Raw genomic sequence first — 24,777 nt, forward strand, 5'->3', positions numbered from 1 at the left:
AGAGATATTTCCAAGAGCTTGGTCTGCACCAAAGTGAGTTTGTTATCTACTGTGATAATCAGAGTGCCATTCATCTCAGCAAGAATCCTAGTTTTCATTCCAAGTCCAAACATATAGATATGCGGTACCATTGAATTCTAGAGAAATTTGAAAGAAAGTTGCTGATGATAGAAAAGGTTCATACTAATGGGAACAAAGCTGATATGTTGACAAAGTCGCTTCCCAAAGGCAAGCATGAGAACTGCACATTCTTAGCAGGTCTACGTTCTTGAGCATGAGTCAGGAAGGGGGAGATTGTTGGAATTCCCTCCTCATGCTATACATCTAATTAATAGGTGTTATAACCCAAGTTAGACTTTGTCTTGGAGAAAAAGAAAAAGAAAAAGAAAAGAAAGAGGGGACATTTCAATTTCCTAAAAGTAAAGCATGCAGCAGCTGGAGTTAATTTGGTCATCTCTTCTCTTCCCAAGAAAGACCAGAAGGGTCTGGTACGTGAATATATGGAAGAAGTCATCAGCTATATGTATTAACCTCCAGTAGTCTTAGCTGGATAGAGAGTGAGTATTCATTGTAAAAGGAGAGAAGAAAGAAAGCAATCCTTCTTTTACAATCTGCATAGAGTGTGTATCCAAGAGTGTTTCTCTTGAGAGATTTTCCTCTAGTGTTCTAGAGAGATTGGTGATTGTAATCTCATTTTCATAGTGGAAGTTCTTCGGAGATTGTCCCGTGGTTTTTTCCCTTCACATTGAAGGGTTTCCACGTTAAATTCTGGTGTCTCTTTGTTGTTCTTATATTTCTATATTGCTGCATAATCTGGTATCAATCCCAACAAACTTTTAGCATGTCATATCGAACATACTATAATAAATCAACCTCTGAATCATGAGAAATGAGTCTAGAGTTATTTACTTAAGAGGTGCATAATTGCTAAAGCTTGAGTTTAACCTATACCTTTCAGGCTTTCAAATTTTGGGAGTTGACGACTACACCCCGCTAGGCAGACGTTCAATGCCAAGTCGACCGAGAGGAGGCCTTAATCATTGGTGTTGGTAAACAGCGTGCCACTAGTTTTCAGTGGTCTTGGACTCTTGGTGAATAATATATGCTACTCCTAGATTCCTTCGTCAACGTAAAATTTCTGCTATTTTCCCTGATTGGGGTTATTATGGCTTCAACTTTATTTGTTGTGTTTAAGCCCAGTTTAGATTCACATTGAATTAGATTATATGGCCCCCATTTTAGAACACTCCCCGATCACCAAGCAGTTAAGCCCAAACTTTTATCTCTCGTTCCAGGCCAGCCCAGTTTAAAAGCCTGAAAGAGTGGCTTACCGCTTAGCACCAACGCGAACAGTTCGCAGCTGAGCAAACTGATCCCCGCACCGGTTTGTGTTCCAAGAAAATTAAGAACAGAGCTCAAGGTTTTATTGTTCGATTGTATACCACCCTAACCAATTTTAGTTTTCTCTGCTTGGGTCTCGAAGATTATAGATCTTCTCTTTCCTCCATCTCCAAACATGTTCAAAAAGTAAGCTCATAAACATAATCCCGCAAACTACTGTTTATCAATGTTATTATGTATCTGGGTGGGCATTTGTTTCTTACTTTGTTGATAATTGACACAGATGATTCGTAGGTTTGTTTAATTCGATAAATCTTAAATAAAGTTTCTTGCTTTCATTGATTATGTTTTGCTAAGGGTTGTAAATTTCGATTTTTTGCTTTGCAATCTGTTTTTTCGGTAATAGAAAGTGTGCATTTGAGTAGGGCAGTTATTTCTTTGGGTTTAAGCAAACTCTAAACGATTAGATACATGGTTGCTAAGCTTGCCGTTTCTGCTAATTCTGGGAGATATTTTGATAAAGTGTGAAACTTTGAGATGTCACTAGTGAGGTTATTTAGTTTGGAGATGTTGGTTAGGATTCTTGTAGTAGTTTCAGTTTTTTTTTGTGCAATTATGGTGCTTTTTGGAGATGCAAGTTCTTGACTGTTGCAATCTATGCATGTATTCTCGGAAAACAAGTTTTGCCGTCACCTATTCATATATTGTTACAATGCAGATTTTCTTCTGAAGAGGTGTCAGCACAAAACCAAGTGAAGGCATCTGTCCAGCGCAAAATTCGACAAAGTATTGCAGAAGAGGTAATACTATTCTACTACCAGTGGCCTCTACATGAGTATAACTGATGCTTCGAGATATATTTTGCGTATGTCTTTGACACAAATTTAACATCGCTTGCAGTACCCTGGACTGGAACAAGTGTTGGATGATTTGCTTCCAAAGAAATCTCCTCTCATTGTTGCTAAATGGTTTGACTCTGTTGTTCCTGCTAATACAGTTTACTTCTAACTCTGCTATAATAACCTTTTTATCTCATGACTTGGTTCAACCTCCACTTTTTGGCAGTCAAAACCATCTAAACTTGGTGGTGGTAAACAATGTGCCACTATTTTTCAACATACGTGATGGACCATATATGCCTACTCTCAGACTGCTTCATCAATGTAAAAATTTCTTTCCGAATACACTATCTGTATCTCATAAAGACTGTCATGGTTTTATGATGAGAAGTTATTTTCTGGCTTCTTTCTTGTATGGGTGTAAAAAAGATTTGGTGTTCTAGGAGTGAATGATTTGGCAGGAACTTCTAATAAACCGCTAACTGGTAGTTATAACAAAGACGTTGCTTCTATTACATTTGAGGATTGAATGAGAAATAATTCGTTTTAAATGCAGGACTATGGTGATGGGAATGGCTAGACAGTTTTTACAATTTTGTCCAGAATAAATTAGTAAATAAGAATGTACTTTGAATGAGATGACAATAGAAACCATCTATTCTGTGGAATCAGCAAATAAGAATGAGCCCTAATCTGAGTTCTTGTGCTTGGAAGATTCCATTCAACAACATGCTGGTACCGTATTGAAGAGAGAGAAGGATTTCATAGTATATTTCAAAAACTATGAATTTAGGGAAAATAGGTGGAATGGGGCATTACTAGGATCAAAGCACTCTTAATCATTTTTGTTTGGAAAGACCATAATTAATTCTGTTCTATGAATCTCTCATGCAATTACATGAATTACTATTCTTTTGTCATTGAAATGTTCCTTCAATAAATGTGTATCCGGGAACACTCAGAATTTTTTGTTTTGGTTTTTGCAGATCCAGATATAATGAAAAAATTACAAGTAGATAGGGGTGCCATAAAATTTGTTCTTGCTGGTGCAAACATAATGTGTCCAGGTTTAACTTCTCCTGGTGGTGCTTTGGATGACGAAGTGGCTGCAGAAACTCCCGTGGTATAACTCCTATATCCTTTTTTTTTTTTTTTCAAATTATGGTTCTGACTGATATGATTTTAGAACTAGTTCAGGTATTATGTAGAATTGATTTGGATTAGTTTCCTTAATATGTAATGGAGATAAGAGGTTCAGTTTGGTATGCATGATTCTGATCTGAGGGACTAAATACTGTCAGGCAATAATGGCAGAAGGAAAGCAGCATGCACTTGCTATTGGCTTCACAAAAATGTCAGCAAAAGAAATGTAAGTTATTGTCTTATTTATTAACTTTCAACTAAATAGTGTGAGAAAAAGGAAGTGATGGAGCATGCAGTAACTGATTCAATCATCAAGCATCTTGGGTCTTTCTTTTATAAACAGAAGAAAGAAAGAGAAACTATGGTTTCTCTACTTGCCATTTGATAGTAAATCCTTGTCTACCACATAATTTCTGCTAGTTAACTGGTACAAACCTCAAGTGGTGTAACCAACTGTCCAATTGAATAACTTTTGCTTATCCAGTTATCTTAAGCCTGTTAGAATGTTGAGGAGATATTTGGTAGTTGAGTCTAACTTGTATTTGTTGACCTGGAATGACATTAAAAGGTAAAGTATGCAAATTTTATTGTTGGCCTCAGTGGAGTAGGTGGTCAATGTAGTTGCTACTCTATATTTCATATCTATTAAGACCTTTCTATTAGGCTCCTTCTGTTATGTAGATGTCTCTAAGTTCATATTAAGGCAAAGTTATAGTTGTATCAAAGCTAGATTAGTTATCTATTGCTGATTGGCTTATTCAAGAAGTTGAGTCCCCTGTTTGGCTTACAGTAAACAGATCAACAAGGGAATTGGAGTTGACAACATGCATTATCTTAATGATGGTCTTTGGAAGGTATGCCCGTGTTAAATACTGCCATTTGTGTCTATGGTCTTTCACATGTATTAATTATTTGTATTATTATTTATTAGAGAGCATAATGGTTTGGTAGAATAACTGATTGTCATGCCAGAACATTCGTTCCTTCTGAAATTATTATGTGCTTGCAATGATCTGCTGAATTGCAATCACTAAGGAGTAGTCATGCTACGGTATTTACTGAATATTTTAATGGTCCTTTCTGTTATGTTTGAGGGTGTTCTTAAATTATTTGCCTTGCTTTGCAGATGGAACATTTAGATTGAAGATATTGGCGACCAACTGTGCTATGATCAAGAAGAAATGAAGAGTTTTATTTTTATTATTTCATAATAGTGTTTGTCTTTTGAGTGTCATAACCCAGCTTAAAGAGTTATCTGTGTACGTTTTCTCTGTCAATGGGGTTATCTTTGTATGTTGAGAATTCATCCTAGTCAGATATTTCAGGCCTTGAATCAAGCTCATTGTGTTGTGGTGAATTCCATTTTGTTATAATACTAACAGGCCTTTTCTTATGTTATGTTGACCCTCCAAGGGATGTTCTTGAGCAAAAGTCAAATGAGAGGTCTTATATTCTATCTATTCTCTCCCTGATGCTGTTAATGATGGTTGTGATGTTTTTGATGAAATTAAGCAAGAAAGGTAGTGGAATTGATGAGTTGGATTACACGGGGTAGAGTACTGAAATTATCATACGCCATGCTCATTATATGAATTGGGCATCTCCACATGTGGTTGACTTGGTGGATACCCGCACTTGGGTTTGAATTCCACCGACGTTAATTGGAGTTACATCTCAATATATTTTTGGTGGCCAAAGGGGAAAGAGTTTTGACACGATTCTTCGATCCGGAATAGTCTCTGGGCTTAGGAAATCTTTGAGGAACTGTGTGATCTTGACCAGAAAAATGATCTTGACGGAGTGAGTTTTGTCCCTTATTCGTCTAAGCCATTAAATTTGAAAAAAAAAATGAAAATGAAGGAGATGAAGTGAGTTCATCCCTTATTCAAATCAACGTAGTAAATATAACATATGTAAGTATATTTGGTGAAGAATAGTTACACGCGTCTGCACAACTCTACAGATCAATTTGTTCTGCAGAGTTTAGACAATGCTGGTCCAAACTCGAAACCTTCCTTGTGAAGGAGGCTTTTACTGTGCAACAGTAAAATGATCGAAGGACGAAAAACAAATATGGTACTATGATTGCTAGGGTTCCAATACTCCGGACAACAAGAAATTTGATTTCATTAGCAGTCCATTCGACTTGGTAAACAATTCAACAAACTTAGAAACACGAAACATAGGAGAAGTTCCAGGACGACATTACTGGTTTATATATATCTGCTCTCAACCTTGTTGCCTCCCTTGACTGAAACAATACTATTCGAATTCACACAAACGAAAGCTTGATAAGTTCCCCAAACACCTTGAATTGGAAAATACCTAACCCTATCTCTACTTAGACTATAGGAGACTATACGTCCGTCATTGGCAACCATAACAACGTCGTCACTTCTCCATAACACCAATGACAAATAAATTCCCATTATGGTCTCATAGGTCAAGTGTTTTGTCCAACTGCCAAAGTCATCCATCATCCATATTTTGAAGGACTCAATATCCGGACCCCAATAAGTAAAGCCAAAAAGAGCAATAGATCCATTCCACACTGTTAGACTCATAGATAAAGCATGCAATCCTAGGTCCTTGAAACTATCCGGAAGTAGTCTAGTACGAAAGACCTCTTCACCAGTGTCATACAAAAGGATTACATCCCTAATGCTTGGGGAGGAAAGCCTGTCATAATAACAGAGGTATTCCTTATCTTGTTCATGACCCAACCAATAAAAAACTCCCTTGTAGCACATCTGATAAATGTCGGGCCAAAAGCTAGTAGTTTCTGTTTCTAAATAATCAATCTTGATTTGCCTCCAAGAATCAGTACCCAAAGTGTATACTTCTGCCCTTGGAGGATAAATAACCAGACGCTGGTTATGATCATATGAATCTTCACCTGATGGTACAATATTAACCACCTTGTAATCCTTACATTTTGGATCATATCCAAATCCCCCAACACAAGAGAATGACTCGGTAAGACATGAAGGGGGAATAATCTTGAATTCTCGTATCGATGGGTTGTAGAACACAAGGCCTCCGCTATGATAAACTAGACAAATGATCCCATCACAATGACCTAAAATGTATATAGTTTCACCACCATATGACCCAGGGAGCTCAATATTGTGCCCCTTAGTCTTTAGACCCATAGCAGTCGGAAAATAGATGTCCTCCACAACACAATGAGGATGACTGTCTTCATCATCATTGTGATTGGGAGCATAAAGGAATGAAAATAAGATCTCCTCTTTGATAGTTTGGGTTCTTGCAACCACGGAGCGCTTGAGAAGGAAGCAAGTGTAGGAGTCTTTGTTGTACAAGTGGAGATGCTTGTCTATGAACTTGGGATTATTGATCAAAGCATACCATGACTTATGGATGCACTTGAATCGCATCAGAGATTTGGGAGGCAGCCTCGAAAGAAATTGTAATGTCATCTCTTCCGGCATTTTGCAAATTAGCTCAGCCATTTCTGCTTTTTCTGAGCCTCTTGCTCTTCTTCTTCTACTACCTTTTTTCTATTCGTAAATATACATTCTTCACGTACAATGAGACAGAATTAAGCTCAGAATTGTAAGAAATTGCATTGATTTGAAAAAAAGAGATTCAAAAGAAAGCCATGCAACAAGATGCAACGGTAAGATTAAGAATTTTGGTGGCAGTGATAGAAAGAATGAAATACCTTGATTTACATTATTAAACGCTTTTTATGGTGTGTTTGACCAAGTACTTTTGTTATTATGCGTTGATTAATCTTTTTTTGGCAAACTGGGTTGATTGATCTAACCTCCGGTGGATCACTATAGCCCCAATAGTCGTGAACTCCCTATCACACAATTTGAAAATAGGTAGAAATTAATGGTTAATGGTGTCGCTGCTGAGATCTGGCAAAATTTCATATGAATTAAGCTTAACGACCGAACCTGATTATATATCATATTAACTATCGAGGGTAATTTCCACTACCGGAATATATGTAAGACCTCATAAAAGATTGAGTCTTTTAACTCCTTGCCAATTGGCTATGTATTGGATACTCTAAGTTTTCAAGGTTATCGGAAGCAGCTCAATGATAGCAAATATATATAGAACTGTTTAAGAATGAGAGAAATTGAGAGAGATTGATGAGAGGATTGTGTGTTTCATTATTGAGAATAGGAGCCATGTTCTAATGATACAAGGAAAACTATTCCGAATAGGACTAGGAATTCTAGAACCGTCTCTCCTATTCCAAACATGAAACTAATCCTAGTTTGATTAGGCACACATAAGTCAATTTCCTTCAACACTCCCCCCTGTGCCGCTCAAACTTGGTGGTGACGCTTCATCCGTTGCCTCGTTAAAAACCTTGCTCCAGTGAAAAACCCTGTGGGACAAAAACAAACTCGAGGAGGAGAAAAAAAGTACAACACGTTCTTCACTCTTCGAGATCGAACATGTAGACATCATAACTCCCTCTAATGTCGATATTTCCCCCTGATTGCTACAATCGTGGAAGTTCGGATAACTTTCTCAATCCGATGCTCTTCACATGTTTCTCGAAGGTGGATTTAGGTAACGACTTAGTGAATAAGTTTGCTACATTATCCTCTGATCGGATTTGATTCACTTCAATTTTTAGAAGTGATTGTTGTTGCTGATTATAAAAGAATTTAGGATATATATGCTTGGTGTTGTCGCCCTTGATGAAACCTAACTTCATTTGCTCAATACAAGCTGCATTATCCTCATAAATGCATGTAGGTTCATCTGTGGTAGACTTTAAACCACAACTTCCTCGAATATGTCTAATTACAGACCTTAGCCATATGCATTCACACACGGCTTCATGTAGAGTGTTAACGTTAGAGTCCGCAGGGGTCTCTAGTTAGCTTTAGAGAGAGAGAGAGAGAGAGTGACACGAGATGTATAGTGGTTCGTCTCCCGCCTTAGCGGGAAACTACGTCCACTTGAATGTTACACTAGTGTGTTGAGCCTTGCAGCCCAAGGGGATTACAAAAGATGTAATGGAGTGTTGGGTATGGAATGTCTTTCTAAATGGGAGGAGATCGAGTTCCTTTTATAGGTGAAGGAAGCCATCTCCTTTACATTTTCTTAGATGTTTGTGAAGACAACTTGGCAAGGCCGGAAATGTGGCTTCCCGGCGACGGATTTGTGACTTCCGGATACCGTAGCGTAGCTTGAACATAGGGCTACAAGATGCAAGTAGCGGTTGGGCCTCACCATGGCTTGTGGGTGTCCCAAAGAGGGTGTTACTTATGCTTGGTGAGATAGAAAACTAGTCTTGCTAGTAGAGGTATCTACAAGTCCCCGAAGTCCGCAAGCAAGAGGAGCTTATTGGTTGGGGAGTTATAAGCATGATGTCACCAAGCATAAGTAATCGGGCGGTATGGAGCCCCTACAAGTCCCCGAACTCTGTAAGCAAGAAGGGACTTGTTAACCTGCACAACAAAGACAAAAAACAGGCATACGTAGAATGCTCGTTGCATTGGGCAACAAATGTGAGTTGCATTGATATGCGTTGGCATATATAAACGTATGGGGTTTGTGATACATGTTGATGCATACACGCAAATGGTGCCGAGTACGATCGATTATGACGTACAAACTCGAGAACGCGTATGGTCGTGTGAGCATATGGTTTGCATATGATAAGTGTAAGTTGCATGAGCGGTACGAAGGTAAGCGTTTGTAATTCGTGAATGATGAATACGTGAACACTTGTATTTGTTTCGTTGTCGCTCGTATTAATGGAACGCGAAAAGAATTCGATTTGTCGCAATCGGTAAACGACAAATGGTAGAAAAATTCCATGTTCCATTAACGTGTGGTGTGTCGAGTAGACATGAGTGTGAAGCTTGGAATGCCGGGAAGGCGTGAGCGGAAAACTCGGGGTTGCCGGGAAGGCATGAGCGGGAAGCTCGAGAATTGCCGGGAAGGCATGAGCGGAAAGCTCATGAGCGGGAAGCTCGTGGGTTGCCGGGAAGGCATGAGCGGGAAGCTCAATGGTTGCTGGGAAGGCATGAGCGGAAGCTCCAGGGTTGCCGGGAAGGCATGAGAGGAAGCTCGTTGGTTGCCGGGAAGGCAAGAGCGGAAGCTCAAGGGTTGCCGGGAAGGCATGAGCGGGAAGCTCAATGGTTGTCGGGAAGGCATGAGCGGAAGCTCCAGGGTTGCCGGAAAGGCATGAGCGGAAGCTTGTGGGTTGCCGGGAAGGCAAGAGCGGAAGCTCCAGGGTTTCCGGGAAGGCAAGAGCGGAAGCTCGTGGGTTGCCGGGAAGGCAAGAGCGGAAGCTCAAGGGTTGCCAGGAAGGCATGAGCGGAAGCTCGTCGGTTGCCGGGAAGGCATGAGCGGAAGCTCGTGGGTTGCCGGGAAGGCATGAGCGGAAGCTCGTGGGTTGCCGAGAAGGCATGAGCGGAAGCTCGTGGGTTGCAGGGAAGGCATGAGCGGGAAGCTCAATGGTTGCCGGGAAGGCATGAGCAGAAGCTCCAGGGTTGCCGGGAAGGCATGAGCGAAAGCTCGTGGGTTACCGGGAAGGCATGAGCGAAAGCTCGTGGGTTGCCGGGAATGCAAGAGAGGAAGCTCAAGGGTTGTCGGGAAGGCATGAGCGGAAGCTCGTGGGTTGCCGGGAAGGCAAGAGCGGAAGCTCAAGGGTTGCCGGGAAGGCGTGAGCGGAAGCTCGTGGGTTACCGGGAAGGCGTGAGCGGAAGCTCGTGGGTTATCGGGAAGGCGTGAGCGGAAGCTCGTGGGTTACCGGGAAGGCGTGAGCGTAAGCTCGGGGGTGCCGCGAAGGCGTGAGCGGTAAGCTCGTGAGCGGGAGCTCGGGGGTGCCGCGAAGGCGTGAGCGGTAAGCTCGTGAGCGGGAGCTCGGGGGTGCTGCGAAGGCGTGAGGGGAAGCTCGGGGGTGCCGCGAAGGCGTGAGCAGTAAGCTCGTGAGCGGGAGCTCGGGGGTGCCGCGAAGGCGTGAGCGGAAGCTCGGGGGTGCCCCAAAGACGTGAGCGGTAAGCTCGTGAGCGGAAGCTCGGGGTGGCGGGAAGTCACGAGCGCGAAAGCCTGGCGGTGCCGCTAAGGCACGAGCGCAAAAGCTCAAGGGTTGCCGCTAAGGCACGAGCGCGAAAGCTCAAGGGTTGCCGCTGAGGCACAAGAGCGAAAGCCTGGCGGTGCCGTTGAGGCACGAGCGCGAAAGCCTGGTGGTGCCGCTGAGGCTGAGGCATTAACGGGTAGCTCGATGGTGATGCCTTGAGGCATGAGCGTGGCCGTTGCTAATTATGCTGGGCTGTATGTATAAGTCCCGAAGTCCCCAGTCAAGGAGGGTGTTCTTGCGGGTTGATACCAAAGCGTAGCTTTGTGCCGTATATCAAGCATAATTAGTGCGAGTGCGTCGTCCATCTAGAATTAGTCAGAGCGAACGCGTTTGCCCTTTCGGGTGGGCCCCTGCTAGTCCCTGCGAGGAGTCCCCCACTCCTGGCTATAGACCTCCGGATGGTCGGAAAATTGTTTGATGAGGGGAGCTGCGTTTAAGCAATGGGCGTTAGGTAGCGAACCTAATCTTAGATACCCAAGCGTCGGGGTTAATTGTCGGATCAATGGCTGTCGTGGGCTGTGTTAACTAGTCCCTTTACTTTTTCTCGAAGGAGAAAAGCTTGACTGCAATGCCGCGTAGCGGTCATTGTCATTATGAGGCGTTGCCTTACCGCTTGGCGGTTGGTCGTAGAACATAGACTCGTAAAGTTTGTATCTGTATAAAAAAATGATAAACACATAGAGCAAGTAATAATATTTTGTTTGAGTGTCCCATGTTTATTTAATTGGGTTGCAAAAATAGAAGCATGGCATATGTGTATAGCATGTACTTGTAATGTGGATGCTAATAACATTGTATTATTGTAAACTTGCTTAGAGATCATTTGAGATCGGTATACGAAGCATGGCATATCTAGCATGTGAGGTCTAGAAAGTATTGCCAAATCTACGAAATGTTGTTGGCATGCTCAAAAGTTTATGGAAGCATGTAAAAGCATATCAAGTGTGATATATTGTAGGCATGCTTAGAAGTAGTAAAAGCATGGCATCGGCATGGCACGTACTAGCTCAAATTGAAAGAGCGTAAAGGAAGATATAGTTACTTATCTTATGCCGATTTGGAGGCTAGCGGAGTTGGCCGAGCATGGCGGTCCATTGCTTATGGTGGATAAAGTATTCCGATAATGTACGTCAACTCATAGTTGTGGTTGAATGCTCAATAAAAATAGTTTTGAATTTCCTTGAAACAAAAATGGATGATTAGTATGCGGATTTGTAAAATCGACACTAATAATTTGCATGTGTGTTTTGCATATGTACTTTGATAAAATTTTGAGCGAAGTGTAGATGCAAAATTGTAGTTGGCAACAAATGGCATTTAATTATGTGCTCTAATATGCATTTCAATTTTGACCATGAAATTATGAATTGCAAAGTAACAATGGAAATAAGTTATCATGTGGAGTAGGCGCTGGAGCCTATACATGTATATCTAATGATTTTGCATAGATGAGCATGCTATATATGCATTGTAGTTCGCAATTTTGGACTGGCCAAATATGTGGGCATGTTCTGTTTAATCAAAGTGGATCACAACATATATATAACTATATAAATACATGGCCCATAATAGCACATGAGATAGCGGTGCCCATATTCTTGTAACTATAAATGAACAGTGCGCATTTGTGTAGGAGATAACTGACAGAGGTTTAAACATATAATTGTCCATAGGTGATGGCATAAGTGGCCCATGCATAAAGATATATATATATATATATATATATATATATATATATATATATATATATATATGTATGAAGTATATATGCAGGCAGCTGTCTCCTGGATTATGTAAAGAGCCGAAGCACGTGGTGCTTGCACAGTAAGGAGGAGACCATAAATGGAAGAGAAACTTAGCTCGTCAGTGTACAGAGCTAATTAATTGTTCGGTGGCTGGGTGCGATGAATATGAGTTTTTAGCGGAGTGGGTTTCATCAGCGGAGCTTTTGGCCGGCGGACGTGAAGCTCAGCGGTGAATAGTCCAGCGGAAGCTCGTCCAGCTGAGATATCTGGCGGAGAAGACTTGCCCAGCTGAGAAGTCTGGCAGAGAAAACTTGTCAGCGGAGGAAGAAGGCCGGCGGAACCCGGAGCTCAGCGGAGGTTTTGAGTTCGGCGGACCTTCGCAGCAGGCCTGGAGTTCGGCGGAGCCTCAGAGCGCAGCGGACCTGGAGCTCAGCGGTGCGTGGAGCTCAACGGAAGCTCGAATTTCGGCAGAGCTTCGGAGCTCGGCGGAGGCTCCGAGTTCGGCGGTGCCTGGGCTTGCTGCTGCTGAGCGCGGGGAGGGCTGCTGCCTGCCCAGAGCTGGCAGGTTGGTGGGTGGGCGCTGGCGGAGCTTAGCGGAGGTGGGAAAACCCAGCGGAGGTGCTGGCTGACACCGGAGGATTTGGTCAGCGGAAGTGCTCCGCTGAGTGTTGACTGGCGGAGGTGGAGCTGCAGGTTCGGCTCGGCGGAGCGGAGGGTCCGAGCCTGCGGAGCGGAGGCGCTGCTGGATGCAGAAGGGCAATGTTGCGGCCACCACGACCGGAGTCTCCGAGGAGCGTCGCCGGGCTAGAGGTGATGCCAGCGGAGGTTTGCAGCAGCAGAGTGCAGTCCCCGACCTGACGTGCAGCAGAGTGCCGCGAAGAAGAAGAGGAAACTGGGTGTCCTTAGTAGAACTCTGTGTGTCCAGAGAAATTAGACTCTATTATTATTATTATTATTTTTTGAATAGTGCAGCGTTGACCACAGTTGCTGGGCGTTGACCACCTTGATCGGCGTTGACTTGGCAAATGGCACAAGTTGCCGTTAAGAATTATTTTGAGCCCAAAGAAAAATAATGATTTAAGATGACTTAACTCAATGGTAAGTGACGAAGCCTTTGTGTTGGCTTCCCACAGACGGCGTCAATGTTAACGTTAGAGTCCGCAGGGGTCTCTAGTTAGCTTTAGAGAGAGAGAGAGAGAGAGAGAGTGACACGAGATGTATAGTGGTTCGTCTCCCGCCTTAGCGGGAAACTACGTCCACTTGAATGTTACACTAGTGTGTTGAGCCTTGCAGCCCAAGGGGATTGCAAAAGATGTAATGGAGTGTTGGGTATGGAATGTCTTTCTAAGTGGGAGGAGAGTTCCTTTTATAGGTGAAGGAAGCCATCTCCTTTACATTTTCTTAGATGTGGGATGACTAAAATCACTATTCTAGTCTAGAAAGCATGTTTGTGAAGACAACTTGGCAAGGCCGGAAAGATGGCTTCCCGGCGACGGATTTGCGACTTCCGGATACCGTAGCATAGCTTGAACATAGGGCTACAAGATACAAGTAGCGGTTGGGCCTCACCATGGCTTGTGGGTGTCCCAAAGAGGGTGTTACTTATGCTTGGTGAGATAGCAAACTAGTCTTGCTAGTACAGGTATCTACATAGAGCGATAATCTCTGCGTGATTTGAGGAAGTAGCAACAAGGGTCTGTTTTGTAGACCTCCAAGATATCGCAGTGCTTCTCATCGTAAAGACATAACCCGTTTGGGAGCGACCTTTGTGAGGGTCAGAGAGGTACCCTACATCAGCAAAACTCATCAAAACATCACCATCATTTTGATGTAAGAGAGGTGGGTGAGGCCGGCCACCCTTGGTGGCGGTGGTGGCGTTGGCGGCAATATGGCCAACCATGGTTTTATGGTGGACGGCGGTGCCATACCTAATGGGGTCTGATCCCGTTCTTCCGTCATTCATCTTCTCTCTGTATAAATAAAATAGGCCCATATCAATCGTACCTCTTAGGTATCAAAAAATTGTCTTTACACCAATCCAATGGCGGCGTGTTGGCGCAGAGCTATGTTGAGCTAACAAGTTCACTGCGAATAAGATGTCCGGTCTTGTGCATTGAGCTAAGTACAATAATGCGCCTATTGCACTTAAATAGGGTACTTCGGCCTCTAATAATTCTTCGTCCACTTGGACGAAACGAATCTTTTCCGGGCTCAAGACTACGACCAATCATGGGAGTACTCACAGGCTTTGCTTTATCTTCATTAAAGCGCCTTAGAATTTTCTGAGTATATGCAGACTGATGGATCAAAATTCCATCACTACGGTGCTCGAGTTCTAAACCGAGACAAAACCGTGTTTTCCCAATATCTTTCATCTCAAATTTGGATTTCAAATGTTTAGCAGTTTCCTTTAACTCATCTAGAGTTCCAATTAGGTTCATGTCATCGACATAAACTGCTACAATTGCAAATCCGGAACTTGTTCTTTTAATGAACACGCATGGACATATTTCATTGTTAATATATCCCTTCCCAATCAAGTAATCACTTAGACGGTTATACCACATCCGTCTGGATTGTTTTAATCCATATAGTGAGCATTTTAATCTTATTGAAAACACGCTCTGTGGTTTAGAGCCACTTGATTTGGGTAATTGAAGTCCATCTGGAACCTTCATATATATCTCTGAATCTAGATCCCCATAGAGATATGCTGTAACCCCATCCATAAGCTGCATGTCAAGTTTTTCGGAAACTACCAAACTGACAAGGTAGCGGAACGTTATAACGTCCATTATGGGAGAGTACGTCTCCTCGTAGTCGATTCCAGGACGTTGTGAGAATCCTTGAGCCACGAGGTGGGCTTGATATCTAACCATCTCATTTTTCTCATTACACTTTCTAACAAAGACCCATTTATGGCCAACAGGTTTTACATCTGGGGGTGTCTGCGTTATAGGTCCAAATACTTGTCTCTTTGCTAGCGAATCTAATTCAGCCTGGATCGCATCTTTCCATTTAGGCCAATCCGCTCTTTGTTGACATTCTTCGACAGAGCGAGGTTCGATATCATCATATTCTATAATTCCTTTTGCAACATGATATCCAAATGCATCATCAATAGCAATAGAATTTCTATTCATCATCTCATGTACACTAGTGTAATTTATGGAGATCTCTCTATTCTCTGGAATTGGTTCTGACATTGGAGCGTCCCCCAATGATGTCTCTTGGACATAACCATAATCCAGAATATCCTCATGAGATTGATTATTCACATCGATGATTAATAGATTATTTTATGCCAAACTCGCTTTCTTTCTTGCGCGAGAATCCATCGAACCTATGGGCCTGCCGCGCTTCCTGGCAGGAGCCGTGGGCCTAGCCACAACGTCACCATCACTATGAGAGGGGACGTTGGCACCATGCTCAGTTTCCCTTGAGATGGCGTCATGTCCTCTAATTTTAGGGACATCAATCCTTGCAGGCACGTTTGCAGCAGGTATGTGTGATCTCGTCACTTTAGCGATATTAGAAAACGCATCAGGCATCGATTCTGTTACGTTCTGAAGATCGAGAATTCTCCGCACTTCAATTTCGGACTGTGCGGTTCGGGGATCAAGATGAGACAAAGTGAGGATAGACCACGACAATTCATGTCGTTCCTGTTGAACAATTATGTTCTTATCTCCCCCTAACGACGGGAAGACTGTCTCATCAAATTGACAATCCGCAAATCTAGCGGTAAAGAGATCGCCTGTCAAGGGTTCTAAGTAGCGGACAATAGTTAGAGAGTCATATCCAACATAAATTGGCACATAAACTGCACACCCAAATATGCGTAAGTGTGAGACATCAGGCTCATACCCAGTCACCATCTGGGACGCAGAAAAGGGTTGAGTAGCAGTCGGCCTCAGACGAATAAGCCTAGCTGCATGCAATGTTGCATAGCCCCAAGCAGAGATAGGGAGATTGGTGCGCATTACCAATGCCCTAGCAACCATTTGTAGTCGTTTAATGGCGGCTTCTGCAAGACCATTTTAGGTGTGAACATGAGGAACAAGATGTTCAACTTCAATCCCAATGGACATGCAATATTCATCAAAAGTTTTTGATGTAAATTCCCCAACATTATTCAGTCTTATAGACTTAATAGGATGATCAGGGTGGTGATCCCTTAACTTAATAATTTGCGCTAGGAGTTAAGCAAACGCAGTGTTCCTGGTAGACAAAAGCATGACATGTGACCAGCGTGTCGATGCATCAACCAACACCATAAAATATCTAAATGATCCGCAAGGTGGTTGAATAGGTCCATAAATATCACCTTAGATTCTTTGTAAGAATGATATATTTTCTTTAGTGTCCTTTGCATAGGATGGTCTCGATCCTAATTTTGCTAAAGAGCAGGCTTTGCAGAACGAATGATGGGCTTTAGAAACAACCAATGAGGATTTTGGTTGAGCCATGAAGTCACAATGGACTTTAGAAGTAGAAATTGGAGTCAAAGGAGCATAGGTGGCGTCAAAGCCACCCTTGGGCCGCAGGGGGATGGCGGCGCCGGCCTGTGAAGGCCGGTTTTGGGGGGAATGGCACCATGAAGCGCAGAGGCTCCTTGTTGGTCCAAAACCCGATTTTTACTTCTTTTCGTTCTGAAGAATGGATGTCCGTGTGAAGTCTTTAATATATGGATCATCAGATCACGACCTGGATGTCCCAAATGGTCATGCCAAAGCCTATATGTGTCGGAACCCCATAAATCATATCTCATAACATGATTGGATTCAATTATTCGAATAGTGGTTGCATACAACCCACTAAAGCGACACATAAGTTTATCTAAGACTCTTTTATGTCTGTAGTCATTAAAAGTGATGCAAAGGAACTCTTGTCCATTCTCACAATGTGTTTCCGCATGAAAACCATTGGCTCTTATATCTTTGAAACTCAATAGGGTTCTTCCTGCCCTAGGAGCATAAAGAGCTTCGGTGACATTTAAATTTGTGCCATTTGGCAACATAAATTGGGCTGGTCCTCTACCATGAATCATTTGAGATGATCCAGCCATCGTAGTCACTGAAGATCGAGTAGGCGTCATCCATAGGAATAATTTCCTGTTTCAAAGAATAGTATGTGTAGTTGCACTATCCACGAGGCATTCTAGCTCTCCGGGAAACATACTGAAAAATAATAAAGTTCGAAATTAAAATATGTCCAAGACATTGAATAAAATAAATCGAGACTTTATTAATAATAGCCAATGATTACATCAAAGTTTCGTGACCATAATCTAATCCAAAATAAAAATCAAACTTTAGACAAATTGTAGTCACTCAATCCGTTGGGTAACTCCAATTAAATATGACCAGAAAAGTAGGAAGAGATGTCGGTGGAGCGAAGCTCACTTAAATACCACTAATGTCAAACTAGTTTCCTAGACTTCATACTCAATTAGGTGAACCTAGTGAGAAAGAGTTAATCCAATAAGTCATTTTATTGATTAAGGCATAATTGCCATTACATAATTCTTGGAAATACAAAAGACTATACTAATAAAATCTGCGGCATGTTGTCTATCGCCAGATTTAAAGTCTTCCATAGCTCGATATCTTGATCACCATTGATCAGGTATTCCTTAAAATACCATGAAGTGGATGCTCTCTTGATTGAGATGTATTGACGCAATACATATGGTCCCTAGGACCAATGGCGTTGGAATAGTGCTACCATGGCCAAAAGTGGCGCCATGGTGTCCAATCTTATACCCTCAACGTCATGACTCCTATGGTCACGTTAGGGTTTTCTCAATCAACTTGTTCTTTTGTGATTTTCCACAATCATGCATCAATGATCTGATGCGGAGAGCTTCCGAACAATATTTCATAACTCTTTCAAAGTTTAGAGAAGTGGATATTATTCCATCGTGCTTCTAAGTTCGGAAAATCGTGACCGTTTTAGTAACGTTCACGAGGCGCAACCCAAAGGTTCTTAGCGGTATCCTCATTCATGTACTCAAACTGGAGGGCCATGTCCATGTGGCGCTTCATCAGGGTAAATGCCCTGGAATTATCTATCTCAGTTTGAGAGCCTTGAGTGGTTCCTTTAGAACAAGACTCCTAGATTGTAGGCAATAAATAAAGGGCAATTAGGTGGAGCTCAACATTATGAGCCCACATGAAAATATTCTGTGCCCGTAGAATCCAATGGAGTAAAATCGAGCTCATTCAAGTCTGACATCCTGGAAAGGAAAGCAAAAACGTATTTAGTTTTGGAGTCAATGCTTCCACGAAAACTAATATAAGATTTCTGAGCCTTAATGCTACTAAGAAATCGATTTTCAAGAATATTTGGATTAGACCGAAACAATGATGTTTATATGGTCATAAATCAATGCTTGCGATGCTCTTAGTCCGAAGTCTTACGAACGCTCTTAGTTCGTTAATATTTCGATACTCACGAACACTCTTAGTTCGTGGTTTACGAACGCTCTTAGTTCGTATAGCGTGAATCCTCACGATTCTGCTTTTGAAAGAATCGAACCCACGTTATAAGAAAGGTGGGATGTAGAAGAAGGGAGGTTGCAAGTCCCCGAGAAAAAGAAAGGAGAAATTTAAATTTCGGAAAGCAGGAACTTTAATTTAAAACTTACTTGTTGAAATTCGGAGCAGATTGTCTTCTGAACAGCTTCCACTTCGATCGGTGTACAGATCTCAAAATAACTCTAATAGAGCTGAAATTTGGAGGTCAGATAGAAGAGACAGAGGCAAACAACTTTGATGAATAAAGGATTTTGATCAGAGGTTCCGAACTAGACGTTTCGAGGCTTGCAAACAGATTGATATGCCCAGGAACGAGAGGAGAAGGATGCAACGGGTGTGCGGTGATGCTGCAGGGGCAGCGGGCGTGCGGTGATGCTGCAGGGGCAGCAGAGGTGTAGGGGCTGTCCAAGAAGGCTGCAGGGGCGTGCAGCACGGCAAGTGGAGGCAGCGGCGGCTTGAAGGATTTTCTGTTTTAGTTTTTTTTTCTTGTGGTTAGGGCTCGTGCTGATAACGTGTTTAAGAATGAGAGAAATAGAGAGAGATTGATGAGAGAATTGTGTGTTTCATTATTGAGAATATGAACCCTATATATGGATTACAAAGTACATGTTCTAATGATACAAGGAAAACTATTCCGAATAGGACTAGGAATTCTGGAACCTTCTTTCCTATTCCAAACATGAAACTAATCCTAGTTTGATTAGGCACACATAAGTCAATTTCCTTCAACAAGAACCAATATATCACATTATCAGTAAGTGATATATCTGATGGTTTTATCTTTAGGATTGAGGTTAAGAGAAGTGCTAGTTCTAGACTACTTCTAGCCACATTATCAGTAAACAGACGATTTGAATCAATAAGTATTATCACCATGGTCATGCTTGTTCTTCTTGCAAAGCATATTATTGAATGGTAACAAAAATACGAGGAAGCTAACTAAAATGAGAATGATCTGAATGACAATGGCTATAGCCTACCAGTTATACTCCTTAATTTGGACCAGAATTGTAAAAACAGCATAATACATCAATCTATTGGATACAATTATATCTACGAAACATTTGGCCTCAGTGTTTCCAGCTTCCTTCCAGATGCACTTCAAGGAATTTTGTTATTGGAGGGGAAGGGAGCAACTAAAGGAATTTGTAAGTTTTTCTGACAGAAATGAGGAGGAATATATTAAGCAATCATGATCTCCCTCCAAGAATCACTACCTAAGGTGTATAATTGTACTGTGGGAGGATTGAAAAGGAGATGACAATCATGTTCAGCGCCATATTCTTCCTCCCAGTACAAACAATGACACAATGTCAACGACTTGTAATCTTTAGATTTTGAATCAAAGCCAAATCCTAAAGAATTCATGACCTGATCCGGATATTCCATGAAGCTTGAATTCCATAAAATAACGCTACTAGAATCAGCTAGACAAATAATTCCATCACAATCGCCTATAATCCATACTGCTTCTAGCTAGATCCTTGACCTTGAGCCCAATAAATTGATCCTTCCTAATGTCGTCACCAACAACGATATGATCCCTATGATCTTCGTCATGGTCACAAAAAAGTGAGCAGTGAGAAGAGAGTTTGCTTTTCATCACTGCCGGTGAGGACCGAACGCTTGGAAAGGAAACATGTGGAGAAATTGTTATGCATGGAATTGGAAAGGTGTTTGGCGACGAAATTGGGATTGTTGATCAAAGTAGACCACGATTTATGGACGCTCTTGGATGAGAACTGAGTTTGGAGTTACTCCTTCAATTCAATGGAGATTTCAATACCAATCTGGAATTATTATTTCTTTTTTTTCAAAAAAAAAATACGAACTTAAAACGTTAGGGTGGTTGCAATGTGATATTAAAGAGGTTGGCATGCTAAATACTCGCACAAAAGAAATTATAACATCCATTTGATTCCTTCATAAATATCATTCGCAATTGTAAAATGAGCCAAGCCTTTGAATAGGGCTGTCAATTCCGACACGACCCGATAACACGACTCGAAACCTGCACGAAATAAAGCGGGTTGAACCCGCACGATTAAAAAGCGGGTCAACCATAGGTCAACCCGCCATGACCTCTTTAATAAATGGGTCGGCCACGGGTCAACCTGCCAACACGAAGTGAACCCGTATAACTCGATGAAATTCTTAAAATTTTGGGCGTTGGGAGTATTTGATCTTAGGATTAGACAATCTGAAATATTTTGCTTTATAATTATTGGATTTAATTATTTATGAATATATATATATATATAATTATTTATATTCTTAGTCTTGTAGAGTTTTTAGTGAATTTAATCAATTTATGCATTTTTTTAGTTAAATGGATCGCATTGTTAACCCTAAAATCTAACACGACACGACTTATTTGTTAAATAGGTTAAACGGGTTGGAAATGGATAACCCATTTAATAAATAGGTTGGGTTTGGATTTAAATTTTTGACACGATTATTAAATGGATTGGGTTTAAGTTTGTATATTGCGACACGACAAATACCTTGACCCGACACGAACCCAACCCGACACGACCCATTGACAGCCCTACCTTTGAAGTTTGAAACGATCAATTATCGCATTGTCATCAGGTTCTAGCACCGCCTTCCTCACACTCGTGGCACGCCTCTTGGAAGGACAATGCTAATAAGGGAGATTTTCTATCGTGATCTTGAAAGGAAACAAAACTGGAATTGAGTACTCAAAATTCAAGAATATAGTCTTAACTATCTAACTAATACATCATTCACTGTTCTGTAAACTAGTAAAAAGAACAAAAAGCAAACCATACTTGGAACAATATATTGATACATCTCAAGTAAATTGACATGATATTCATATTCATCTTTTACTTACTTTCCTATTTCCATGACTATCAGTAGATTTCGGGTACATCTTGGCTTCTAGTTTCTTAGTGGTACGCTGTAAAGCGGCTTGTCTGTGGCGCTGGTTATAACCTTTCCTTCTGCTGCATTGCCAATAAATAAGTATAAACAAATTAAAGATCAACAGCAAAGGATAAAGTCAAAAAACCAAAACCAAGCACGAATAACACTAAACTAGGGTGTAATTCCCCATCAAACACAATCTATATTAGAGCTTAATGTGGGAGCCCAGCACTGCTCTTTTAGGTTTAAAAGAACAAAGAATGCATTGTACTTGACGGGTATTTTTCATAAATTTATCAAGAATGCCATAATGCAAATATGATTCTATAAAAGTGGTATTAGAGTGTCCCACCTTACAAACAACAGGCCTGCTGTAAGAACCAATCCTCCCACAGCCCAAGAAACTCGTTCGTTATATGGCATTTCCCTCACTCTCTGCTGGAAATCCTCTAGCAGCCTCAAGCTCTGAACTTTCCGGGGCACCTCAGATTGTGAAACCTTCCATGAATCCGCAATCAAATCAAGACTAGCTTTACCACCATAGCAAAATGTTTCTTCCAGGCTCTCAGACATATCACCCTTAACAGCAAACCCTGCAGCATGGCAGAACTCTGTGCCATTAAGAATCCACTCCGAGGCCTTACCACAAACATAATCGTTTACTCCACAGGGTGCTAGAACCTGACACAAAATTAGATAAATCAGTTAAAAAGACATTTCCGATGCATCCGGAAGGCGATATACTGGACTTGGTTAACAGCCACGAGTGTTTTTATTCTTGGCACCATTTACAATTCTCGCACACAAGTGTAGACTATCAATTTAGAAGATAGTTCACACGAGATCCCCTAGGTGGACAAATTCAGCAGCACATCAAACCCCCTCCCCCCGGTGAGCTAATTCCCCGATGTTCCCCTATTCTTTAATTAGGCTTTTAAGAAAATTGTGGACGAAAGTTAAAAAATCAGCCACATACCTGTGTAATTGCATCTGTTGAGTAGTAAGCCCCAGAACAAGCATTGAAGACCCTGTCACAGAAAGAGGCACATATAACTGGAGGTCCTGGCTGCACACCAATGCGGGGATCACAGATAGAACATTCCAATAATTCCCATAATTGCAAGCACTCTGAGTTTGCTTCCCCTGCCGAAGCCAACTTCCTAATGGCTAGCAGCGCAGGATGTGTCTGGGCTACATCACAACAAGTTTTTTTGCGGAACACCCTGCAAAGAGTCAGATCTTTCGGTCCCTTGCTGACCCGTTTTGGAGGCTTTCCCTCAGAAGAGAATGGAGGAAAACGACTACCTTGGGAAATGCACACTCTATCAGGTTTACCTGTGCATCAAAAAGGATTTAGACAATACTTTATCATTATACAGAACAAACAGAAAAGAGAAAGGGAGAAAAAGCATGAAACAAAAGAAACAAATTAGCGTGCAACCAGAATTATTTGAAAACTGTTTTGAAAATAGCACAAAAAGGGGATTTAATTGTGAACCTTAACTGAACCAGCCAACCAACATATATATCAAAACTGAGACACAAGCTTAGGACTTTTGAAGATACATTTAATGGAAACAGAGAATTATTAGAGGCCAAAGTTTAGCCCCACACAGCAACACAATTACATTCTTGGCATTTCTTCCCGCATTCTATGACTTAAAGAAATAAATGAAGCTTAAGGATATAACTCAGAGTAGATGACAGCAATGATAAGAGGGGAATCCAGAAAGAAAATGACATTCCTGCTCGTGAAGGAGAACAAGAAACCAAGGTGCCCAACAAAGAGATTTAGCTATTTTGGCCAACATTACATTTCAAACTAGGTGACTTCACCATAAGCTTGTATGAGATGATAAGGCAGTAGAAGCAGACTGATGATCAATCTCAGTATCAAAGATAATACACACCCCTTCAGGGCTTGTCAAAACCAAGTACGAGTAGTATACAGAACAAGTTTCAAACTGAATCTAGCATATCTTAGCTTTCTTCAAGCTGTGTCTGAAAGCATTTAATTAACTATACCGAAGTAGCTTTCTATGTAAACACATGTGACATCATAGGAACCAGGAGATTAAGCCAGTGATATAAACTGAAAAAGGACATTGCATTTCATATAAAGTCGTACGTGTTAAGGGTTAAAATGACTAAAGACTGCTTCGATTATCAGCAATCCTGGATTTCTGCCTGTGGCATACTACAGAGCAGCCACTAATGGTAATGAGGTCCATAGGATGGTAAAGAAGAGTGCTACCTGACTTAGATACTTAGATTGAAACCGATACCAAATATCTATAATTAAGCATGAAAGTATTCAACTGTAAAGCATGAGTGAGATATAGCACGTGAAGAAACAACCCATAGAAATTTATGATGCAATTGATTGCCTGATGACATCAAAAATGGACTAGTATGAACTCCATCCCAAACAACAACAAAACAAAACCAATCACACAAGGCCAGCGAAAATACTGCAAGAGACAAGAAATTACTCAACACATACAAAATATACATACAAAGCTTGAATTTCTAATAAATAAATTCAATAATTTGCTTTCATGCCTATACGTCAACTATACGAAGAAAATAAACAATTAGGAGTGATCAAATTGCAAATCTGATGGACGACTGAAAACCCAAATAAGAAAAAGATGTAAAATTTACCAGAAGAAAAAGGAACCGGTGTATTGATAAGAAGCAGCAAAATCAGATAACCATAACCCATTATCCTTCACGAGTTCTGTAGTGAGCTTCTGAAAGACTCGGAACCAAAGAATGGACTTTGTTCCATCATTGACGAAGCTGAGGCAACCAAGAACAGCTAACTACCAACGGTGGCTGTGGGTACTCGAAACCCCGATTGTAAAATTTTGGGCCCAAATGCCTAGGCCCAACATCTTTTTTTTTTTTTGGGCTGTCAACTTTTTTATATACCTTTTAGAGAAAAATGCACCATCAGTGCCTCAACTTTTGTGCACCGGCCAAGTTGATACCCGGACTCTCAGTGGTACCAATGCCTAAACTCATATTTCGCTATCGATGAGATACTTCCGTCAGATTTTGCTAACGGCTCCGTTAAATGTGTGATGTGGCAAGCATGTGGGCCCTAAAAATGCTATGAAATGACTTAAATGACCCCAGAATTCTTTTTTACAATTTTTTCTCTCCTCTTCTTCTTCTTCTTCTTCTTCTTCTTC

The 24,777-nt window shown here is 41.4% G+C and overlaps 3 protein-coding genes across 4 annotated transcripts; 1 reads left to right on the plus strand and 2 right to left on the minus strand.

Annotated features, from left to right (window-relative positions):
* The first annotated feature begins 1,358 nt into the window (after positions 1-1,358).
* On the plus strand, positions 1,359-4,680 carry LOC133721347 (uncharacterized). The gene is made up of 8 exons (XM_062147929.1): positions 1,359-1,527; positions 2,060-2,141; positions 2,242-2,309; positions 2,407-2,504; positions 3,167-3,303; positions 3,482-3,549; positions 4,114-4,177; positions 4,450-4,680. Exons 1-8 carry the CDS (start codon positions 1,517-1,519, stop codon positions 4,465-4,467), a joined length of 546 nt encoding a protein of 181 aa, XP_062003913.1. The 5' UTR covers positions 1,359-1,516; the 3' UTR covers positions 4,468-4,680.
* A 572-nt stretch (positions 4,681-5,252) lies between these two features.
* LOC133723528 (putative F-box protein At3g24700) lies at positions 5,253-6,991 on the minus strand. The gene has a single exon (XM_062150378.1). It carries the CDS (start codon positions 6,794-6,796, stop codon positions 5,537-5,539), a length of 1,260 nt encoding a protein of 419 aa, XP_062006362.1. The 5' UTR covers positions 6,797-6,991; the 3' UTR covers positions 5,253-5,536.
* Positions 6,992-21,462: 14,471 nt separating this feature from the next.
* On the minus strand, positions 21,463-24,407 carry LOC133721214 (folate-binding protein 1). Of its 2 annotated transcripts, none has more exons than XM_062147764.1 (4): positions 24,245-24,407; positions 22,557-22,915; positions 21,933-22,261; positions 21,463-21,657 (listed from the first exon to the last, which is right to left on the minus strand). In XM_062147764.1, the coding sequence occupies exons 1-4, from the start codon at positions 24,303-24,305 to the stop codon at positions 21,534-21,536; spliced, it is 873 nt and encodes a 290-aa protein (XP_062003748.1). In that variant the 5' UTR covers positions 24,306-24,407; the 3' UTR covers positions 21,463-21,533. The 2 variants fall into 2 exon arrangements, with proteins under 2 accessions (XP_062003748.1, XP_062003747.1); XM_062147763.1 differs by having other exon boundaries at positions 21,463-21,660; positions 24,245-24,406.
* Positions 24,408-24,777: the final 370 nt, after the last annotated feature.

This window comes from Rosa rugosa, chromosome 7, assembly GCF_958449725.1.
Source record: "Rosa rugosa chromosome 7, drRosRugo1.1, whole genome shotgun sequence".
Classification (NCBI taxonomy): Eukaryota; Viridiplantae; Streptophyta; class Magnoliopsida; order Rosales; family Rosaceae; genus Rosa; species Rosa rugosa.

Excerpts from the sequence above, each read along its gene's own strand:
- LOC133721347 (XM_062147929.1), top strand. Across the intron at positions 3,304-3,481 it reads TGGCTGCAGAAACTCCCGTG|GCAATAATGGCAGAAGGAAA; the intron begins GTATAACTCCTA and ends AAATACTGTCAG. Across the intron at positions 3,550-4,113 it reads AAAATGTCAGCAAAAGAAAT|TAAACAGATCAACAAGGGAA; the intron begins GTAAGTTATTGT and ends TTTGGCTTACAG.
- LOC133723528 (XM_062150378.1), bottom strand. The coding sequence starts at position 6,796 with ATGGCTGAGCTAATTTGCAAAATGCCGGAAGAGATGACATTACAATTT.
- LOC133721214 (XM_062147763.1), bottom strand. The coding sequence starts at position 24,305 with ATGGGTTATGGTTATCTGATTTTGCTGCTTCTTATCAATACACCGGTT. Across the intron at positions 22,262-22,556 it reads CAACAGATGCAATTACACAG|GTTCTAGCACCCTGTGGAGT; the intron begins GTATGTGGCTGA and ends ATTTTGTGTCAG. Across the intron at positions 21,661-21,932 it reads GCAGGCCTGTTGTTTGTAAG|CAGAAGGAAAGGTTATAACC; the intron begins GTGGGACACTCT and ends TTGGCAATGCAG.